A 9,178-nucleotide genomic window follows, 5' to 3' on the forward strand; every position below is an offset into this window, starting at 1 on the left:
AGTGGTATTGAGATATTGGAACAGTTTTTTTGTTGTTGTCGGGTTTTTTTTTATGTTGAGTACATATTAACATGACAGAAAACTGCAGATAAGCTGCACACATGCAACAATAAAATATAACAGAAACACAAATTAATTTACTTAATTTAATAATGATGATTTAATACAGTAGGACTTATAGCTTACAAAAAAGTACAACTATTATTTTTTTCAAATACAAATGTAACTATTTTTTTTTTACCTGCTTTCTATTTGCCATCACATTACAGATTTTATTTTAAGGTGCTTTTTTTTCTCTCACATATCCATTTAAAAACATTATCACATGGATAACCATACCACCCTAATGGATTCAGCACAGCACAGTTTTCCTCTTTGCCCATGTTGGGCTGTCCAGACGCCCAGAACCTGCATATACAACATATCAGCATTAGGTGTTCAGTGCTGCTTTCTGTGTGATATGATAATCATTTATATCATATTAATCAGTTCAGTTCAGTAATTTCTCACCCAGAGGTCAGTGTGCTGCCATCAACCCATTTCCATGTGCCCTCCACATCACTGTCATTTAGACCAATCCAGAATTCAGCATTAGTTTTAAAAGACTCCTAATAATAGAAGTGAAATCATTTCTGTAGTATGTCAGCTAACACACGTCTAATGTGAGTAAATGAATCATGAATCTGAATTAGTCAATCAATGTTTCACTCACTTGTTCCTCTCTGTTGTTTATGATGATCAGATCTGCTCCTCTGTTCAAACAGTCTTCTCTACTTTCAGCCCAGTTCTTCGTGTCAGAGGAAATGTAGTATAAACTGGATTGATTGCACTTCCATCCATCTAGTAACACAACCAGTTTAGTTATGAGTTGTTTGTTCTCGTCCACACTGAACTGAAACTTACTAATATCCGCATAAACCACATAAACACTGCATCTTTTTAATGCTAAACATTTGTGTAGTTTAAGTGAAGTTCAAGATTACCCAAAAATTGTGCTAACAGTTGTTTTTTCTCCTCATTTAACTGGTTATTTTGATTAGTCGTGTTGCTAATGTCTTTCTCCAATTTATCTTTCTCTTTTAACAAGCCTTGGATCTCATCACATTCCTTGTTCCTTTGTTGGTTGTATTTGTCCTCACTGTTTTCATACTCATCAGTCTTTGTTCTGAGTTCGAGACCCAGCAATATGATCGCCTCGACCAGAAGAACACACTGCAGCACCAAACACACTGTAGCTCTTTTGTATCTTCTGTTCCTCACAGAATCAATTCCTGAACACCACAGACATGAAGATAAATGTTTCTTAATTACTCACATGACTAAAATATGTGTGTTGATTGTTATAATCAAATAAATCTCAATACCTGTGCTGTTCCTCTTGCACATTTTCAGTCGTTTAGAGTCAGATTTTGTAAGTTGCTTGTGTGAAAACACAGCTGTGTACTGATACTTTCAGAGTTCAACGCTAACTACACCACTGTGACCGCACTGAGCAGTCATATCCTTATATAAAAAAGGTTTTGCAGATAAACAGCAACGATTTATGTTAAAATATTTTTGTACAATACTAGTAAAAGTATTCATGTTGTTAAGCCTTTTATATCAATATAATAACATTTCTTACTTCTTGTAAGTGATTGAAGTTGATTATTTTCCTCTTAAGTGTGAAGTTTCCGCATTACTAGCCTCACCATAGAGAATTTAAGTAAAGAAGAAGAAAAAAAAAATAGCCACACCCCAATCTCACTTCATTTGTTGAGTTAAAGGATTAGTCCACTTTTAAATAAACTTTCAAGATGAGCATTTATGGTTAAAACTTATATAATTTTCCATTTTTTTCAGAAAATGAGTGATGGTTTCACTAGATAAGACCCTTATTTCTCGTCTGGGATTGTGTAGAACAATTTGAAGCTGCAGTGAAACTAATTTTGACCTTCAACTGTTTGGTGCCCATTGAAGTCTACTATAAGGAGAATAATCCTGGAATGTTTTCATCAAAAACTTTAATTTCTTTTCGACTGAAGAAAGAAAGACATGAACATCTTGGATGACATGGGGGTGAGTAAATTATCAGGAAAAGTTTATTTAAAGATGGACTAAACTTTAACTCCCTGAGGTCCGAAAATGCACCGGCGCGTTTTGCAGGATTTGTTTCACATTGCAGCAAAACAGACATAAGTAATATATCAATTGAAACTATAGAATGTCTTCTTTTATTTGTGTACACTCAGAGTAAAAACACAATGTTGTGCTTTTTGTAAAATAAAGAAAACTAACATGATGCGTGATCTCTCGTCTCCCTCTGAACAAAGTCCAATCTGATAGTTCTCAGAAAATGAACTGTAACTTATGAATACTAATGACAAAAAAAAATGACACTTATGTCTAAAGAAACGTTGAAATGTCAGGTTTTAAATCATGTAAGTCAAATCGAAAAACAAACATTCTGTGTTTATGTAATCTGTATGAAAAGAGAGCCATGTCAGAAGTCCGAGATTCAGCTCATTACCCGCTAATGCGGCCACACCCACGGAGCCAGCACTATTCAGACGCAAATTCAGAGGCAATACTTGTATGCATTGTCTCAATCGTGTATTTATTGTCTTGAAAAGTGTTTATTTGGATGTTAAAGCCATGGTTAGCGATCTCTAGAAGACATGCAGTTAGTTCCTAGTTCCTTTTCTTCTTTATATGAATTTGTGGCCTAAAGGTGTACAGAGCGCCTTCCGGCTGCAAGTATGAATTGAAAACACAGTATCCAGCACTCATAGTGATGACAATAAATATTACTTCTCAGTATAGAAAATTGACATAAACATATGATAATCCATCAATATTTCTCCAAATGTGCATGCTTTTAAGCTAAAAGCCTATATGAAATGCCATAGAGGTAACATAATTGTTCAGACACTTTGCATCACAGAAATACATTATATTTTAAAGAATATAATAGAATACCATTATTTTAAATTGTAATAATATTTCACAGTATTGCTGTTTATGATGAGCTGAGACATTATTACAGAGGGGTTTTTTCACAGCCTACCTGGCTGAAAGGCCTCATTAATATGCAAGTCGTTTCAGGTCATTATTATGTGATTCTTTTGTCTTCTCAGGTGTAAATGACCCATTATTCATGATGATTCACACCTCCACGCATACTGTGTTTCTTGACAAAAAGTGTCTTACAAAAACTAAATCAATATATTGTTTTATATGAAGGAGTAGGCAGCATAATTTTTACATAATTCTGAAGCAAAAACTCTAGTCTACAACCTCCAATACCCAGAAGTCTTGTGAACAAAGATTTAATATAATTTTTTGGCCTTATTTCAGTGACTTAATTTTTTTGTTTTTTCAATAACCACGCATAAACATTATTCCTTCAAAAATACAAACATGTACATACATGTTCCTCACATATTATTGTAGCCTAGTTTGTGCTGAATACAGTGTAATGACACTTTTGTCATTTATATGTTTATGAACAACTGAAAAAAGCACAAATGTCAGGGCATGTCAAAACTTCTCTAAGCCCCAAATCAGCCTCAGACTCCAGAGGGTTAATCTATTGAAACACATTCAGTAATGTTAGTATTTGGACACTTCAGCTTTCACTGTGAATATGGTGGATGAGGAGCTGCACACATGAATCAGTAACAAAATATAATAGAATCATAAATAAATGAACTCAGTGTTTTAATGATAAAGATGATTTATTACATGGAAACTTGCAGAACTATGTTTCAGAACAAAAAGAGAAATGAGACAAATGTTGTAACAACCCTTTATAGCAATGTAAATTAAGATGTGTTCTTCTCACAGATCCATTTAAAAGTTTTTTTACATGAATAATCAGCAAACCCTGATGGCAGATTTATGGCACAATCCTTATCACCAGCGCTATCACTTGGTGCTCCATCCCTCCAGAACCTGCAACAGATCAGCATTAGATGTTCAGTGCTGCTTTCTGTGCGATATGATACTAACTGTGAGATAAAGTTTGTCAAGACTAACTTTAATTTTGTCTTAATGTTTAAAAGCATTTTAAAAGCTTGTTTTAATGGCTGTACAGTCACACAGATATACAGAATGACTGTAGGCAGTTGATCAAGTGGTTGTTGATTGCTATGGTGTTTTGGGTGGTTGTATATGGTTGCTACAGTGTACTTTATGATTGCAACGGTGTATCTGAAGTGTTCTGATCAGTTACCAAGGCATGCTATGTGGTTGCTTAGGCATTTCCAGGATGTTTGTACTTGGTTGCTATGGTGGTTTTGTATTGATAGGTTATAAAAGGGCTGAAATATATTGATAGATTGACAGACTAAGTCAGAACAGACTGTAGGTCTGTGCCGAGTTTGGTGGATGTAGTTTTACAGGAGTGATTTCTCACCCAGAGGTCATGTTGGTGCCATCAACCCATTTCCATGTGTTCTCCACATCACTGTCAGTCAGACCAATCCAGACATCAGTGCCACCTGGAACTTGTTTTAAATACTCCTAATGAATGAAGAAACATACTTAAAGTAGCAAAACTGTTATCTAAGTTGGCCGAATAATTAATACATTCATTCAAGAAATTCATTGCAAACAAAGATGTACAGTTCAGACAAATTTCACGTCGCTCACAGAATGTCCACAAAGGAAGGTGTTGTCAGACTTTGGTTATGTTCAGACTGCAGGCAAATGTAGCCCAAATCAGATCTTTTTGCTCACGTGACTCAGATCTGTTTTTGTCATGACAGTGTGAACAGCACAAACTACATGGAACCTGATCTTTTCAATTCCGACTTTCATATGTGGTACTAAATCTGGTACAGATCAGATGTTTTGCAGTGCGACCTCGGTTTGAACAGTCAAATCAGAATTCATGTGACTTTTACATCACTCTAGTCTAGAGCAACATTCGTCACAATTCTGAGCTCATGGGAGTCACTTTCAAAGGGTTTTACATACACGACGTGGAAGGACAATGATGTGTCAGAACTCATAAGTATTACAGTGACAGCTCTATATACAAGCAAAACACGAGGACTCCTACCATAAATTTCTCTTTTATCTCTTTTATTGCATCCTCCTCTTTTTTTCACACTATAAATCACACTATAGCACACTAAAAATAAATAAGTGAAATCACTTGCTTTAATGTCCTCCATGTTTACTTCCATATGACAGCGTGCTGCGTGATGTCTTTTTTATCATTATTTTGCGCATGCGGGTCAGTCCAGGACCGTTATCTGTTCACACTGGAATCTGATATTGGCCACATTTAAAACAACAATGTGAACAGCTCTACAAAAACATTGGATCTGAGCCATAAATCAGAATTGAGCATCCTTGGTGTGAACGTAGCCTTTGTTGCTCCAAACTTAGGTATGGTCACAAACAATCATTCTCTTTCACTCACTTGTTCCTCTCTGTTGTTTATGATGATCAGATCTGCTCCTCTCTCTGTACAGTATCTTCTGCTCTCAGTCCAGCTCTTCTTCTCAGAGGAAATGAAGTAAAGACTGGATTGATAGCAACTCCATCCATCTGTAAGAACAACCAGTACAACAATTAGCTCTTTATTTCCTTCCACACTGACTGACACAACTTATTTATAACAGGTAACCCAAAACATACATACTATATTCTTTAAATACTGAATAGTTGTGTAGTTTTAGTGTAATGTTGTTGTTTTTTTTACCTATTTTATGTATCCGTTGCCTCAGTTCTTTCATCTCCTTCTGTAATGTCAATTTTTCTGTATTCAGGGTTTTATTATAATTTGATAAATTTGTAGTATTCTCTTTCAAGATTGTTTTTCTTTTTCTTAACTCATTTATCTCTTCTGTGATGTTTTGGTACTTGATGTAAAACTCATCAACCGTTTTAGTGAGTTTGATGGCCAGCACTATGACTGCAGTCAGCAGAAGAACACACAGCAGCACCAAACACACTGGAGCTGCTCTGGAGCTTCTGATCCTCACACAAACACTTCCTGTAAATTACAGATATGAAGATAAATATTTCTCAAACACTCATTTGAATTGAATGTTATGTTACTGTAATGAAATAAGTCTTAGTACCTGAGTGTTGAAGTGTTTGATATATGGCGGTGTCTGAGTTCTCTGTCTCTGTCCTGACGTCATGATTCTTTGTGTCTCTGTTGGCATCAGTGATCATCTCCTCACCATCTTCTCTGTCCAGTTCTTGTATCTCAGCGCTACTATTGCCGTGAGTCCTCTTGTAGATTTTCGGTCTTTTGGAGTCCATTGTGTGAGTTGCTCGTGTGGACGCTGCTGTGCACTGATGCTTTTATTAGCTGAACGTGAACTACACCACTGTGACCGCACTGAGCAGTCATTTCCTGTCTGCTTATATAAAAAATGTTTTGGTGAAGGATACAGATCAAAGTTGCTTTTTTCTTCTTTCTTTCCCCCTTCATCTTGTAAGTTAACCCTTCAATATTAATATAATTTAAACTTTTTACAACTTTCTCTACAATGTGAATTGTAGAACAATGTATCTTTATTAAACATAAAAATTAAATTACACTTAATGTTGTTGTACAGTGTAACGAATTAGCTTGGATTATGGGTGGAAAAAAAAAAGATACTTCAGTAGAATGTCTTAAGCAGACCATCAAAATAAAGTGTTACCCTTAATTGTGGTTAAAGACTGTTCTTCCATTGCATAAACTGGCTGCTATGCTCGTGTATTCTTGCACTTATTGGTCAGAAATGGAGAACAAAATTGATCTGATATTAGTGCATCTAAAGGTTAAAATATGCAACACTAAAGAAGGCTTCAAGAAAAGTTTTGAACTTTATTAATTCAATGAGGCTGTTAATTATGTTAATTATGTGCAATCAGGCATTTTGAATAAAAATAACACACCACAAAACTTAACATATAATATTAACAGAAAATCTTGACATCCACCCAGGCTCTCTTTGGGTCTGTTTACACCTGGTCACTTCATGCGTTTTTACTGATCAAATGGCTTTCTGATTTATCAAAACAATTCCATTTACACTTGGCCACATAAATGTGTCACTTAAAGCAACAAATATGACCTGCATTTTATTGATCATCAGCTAATTTCAAAATGAAAGACCGCAATAGGAGAGAGTGTGGCAACAGCACTATCTGGCAGTAACATGTTATTTAGTCTATAATACGCACTCACATGTTTATTTTTTAGCATTTTTTTGGGAGGATTAAAATTTACATATGTGGGCCGTATTCACAAAACATTTTATCTTACCACTAAGAGTTCTCCTAAATAGCAGTAAAAGTTCTTAGCTAAGAGTTTTCTCTTAAAACCTATTCACAAAGCTGCTGAGACAAACTTTTACTAAGGAATAGACTGAAGTCTTAAAGGTCCCGTTCTTCGTGATCCCATGTTTCAAACTTTAGTTAGTGTGTAATGTTGTTGTTAGAGTATAAATAAAATCTGTAAAATTTTAAAGCTCAAAGTTCAATGCCAAGCGAGATATTTTATTTAACAGAAGTCGCCTACATCAAACGGCCAGTTTGGACTACATCCCTCTACTTCCTTCTTTAATGACGTCACTAAAACAGTTTTTTGACTAACCTCCGCCCACAGGAATACGCAAGAGTTGCGTTTGTAGAGTGTGTTTGTCGCCATGTCGTCGAAACGCTGTTATTTTCATCCCGCAGTCCAATCACCGGGTCTGATTCCGGCTCAAATTGATAGGGTAAAATTAAAGACATTACAATAACACTGAGCGCGTGCATCTCCACGTTATGGTAAGAGGCGTGACCTTTCCGGGCAAGGAGCGCTAAACTGCTGTCGAATCACAACACAGGAACCGCTGGCACAATCAGAACTCGTTACGTATTTCTGAAGGAGGGACTTCATAGAACAAGGAAGTTATCAGCCCGTTTTTATGACAGTGGAAACAGCGGTATACAGATAAGTAAATTATGTGAAAAATACTGTGTTTTTTTACACGCGAAACATGAACACATGTTATATTGCACACTATAAACACAATCAAAGCTTCAAAAACCCACGAAAAACGGGACCTTTAAGCTAAGAATAAGGGCGGGGTTGACCTCGTTGCTATGGAGTAAAGTGATTGGCTGATGGGGAGGAGTCAGCGATTTAATCATAGAAATGTTGTAAAATGAAGTGTCATGCCATATTAAAATAAAGGTTTTAAAATACAAATGTTGTCCTATTCAAATAAATATTTTTTAATAAAAATGTTGCCATAGTCAAAATAAAATTTTGCTATATTGTTGCCATAAAGGTTTTAAAATGTAGGCTAACTGATGCCCACCTGACATGAGCATGTAAATATGCTGTGATATATAGTTAAGACATCTTATGTGAGAAAATATCTCTTAGCGACAGAAACCACTTATTAGTTTCACTTCCTCTAAAGTATTTTTAGCACAGCAGGTTAAAGGTTTCACTTTAAGATGTACTTTTTTTTTCTTTTGAATTCAAATGTTTTACCACTAAAAATATTAATAGTGCTTTTGAGATATGTTTCAAATAATGTACATTCATGCAAGAGTGCAGTTATATAAGTTTCTCAATCAAGTAGCACAAAATGTCTGGCTAACGTGTAAAGACAAATTTGTTGACTCCACTAAAGCTCACAAGATGATGACATTGTGAAATTCATGTTCATTTTTTCAGTTCAACTTCACAGTCTTTGCTAGATTGTTAAAATCATTTGTTTATATATATATATATATATATATATATATATATATATATATATATATACAAACCCGATTCCAAAAAAGTTGGGACACTGAATAAAAAAGGAATGCAATAATTTATAAATCTCATAAACTTATATTTTATTCACAATATAATATAGATAACATATCAAATGTTGAAAGTGAGACATTTTGAAATGTCATGCCAAATATTGGCTCATTTTGGTTTTCATGAGAGCTACACATTCCAAAAAAGAGCTACACATTCCAATTTGCAACTTATTAGGTCAATTGGCAACATGATTGGGTATAAAAAGAGCCTCTCAGAGTGGCAGTGTCTCTCAGAAGTCAAGATGGGCAGAGGATCACCAATTCCCCCAATGCTGCGGCGAAAAATAGTGGAGCAATATCAGAAAGGAGTTTCTCAGAGAAAAATTGTAAAGAGTTTGAAGTTATCATCATCTACAGTGCATAATATCATCCAAAGATT

General features: G+C 35.1%; 2 protein-coding genes across 2 annotated transcripts; both read right to left on the reverse strand.

Moving 5' to 3' along the window:
* Nucleotides 1-296: 296 nt before the first annotated feature.
* On the reverse strand, nt 297-1,104 carry LOC125252317 (CD209 antigen-like protein D; the record flags this gene model as incomplete). The annotated part of the gene is made up of 4 exons (XM_048165500.1): nt 297-408; nt 511-608; nt 713-840; nt 984-1,104. Coding segments are annotated over 4 exons (459 nt in total), but the record flags the coding sequence as incomplete, so codon positions are not given.
* A 2,596-nt stretch (nt 1,105-3,700) lies between these two features.
* LOC125253024 (C-type lectin domain family 17, member A-like) lies at nt 3,701-6,305 on the reverse strand. The gene is made up of 5 exons (XM_048166757.1): nt 6,075-6,305; nt 5,693-5,986; nt 5,411-5,538; nt 4,397-4,503; nt 3,701-3,933 (listed from the first exon to the last, which is right to left on the reverse strand). The coding sequence occupies exons 1-5, from the start codon at nt 6,259-6,261 to the stop codon at nt 3,804-3,806; spliced, it is 846 nt and encodes a 281-aa protein (XP_048022714.1). The 5' UTR covers nt 6,262-6,305; the 3' UTR covers nt 3,701-3,803.
* Between the last annotated feature and the right edge of the window lie 2,873 nt (nt 6,306-9,178).

This window comes from Megalobrama amblycephala, linkage group LG18 (assembly GCF_018812025.1).
Source record: "Megalobrama amblycephala isolate DHTTF-2021 linkage group LG18, ASM1881202v1, whole genome shotgun sequence".
NCBI classification, from domain to species: domain Eukaryota; kingdom Metazoa; phylum Chordata; class Actinopteri; order Cypriniformes; family Xenocyprididae; genus Megalobrama; species Megalobrama amblycephala.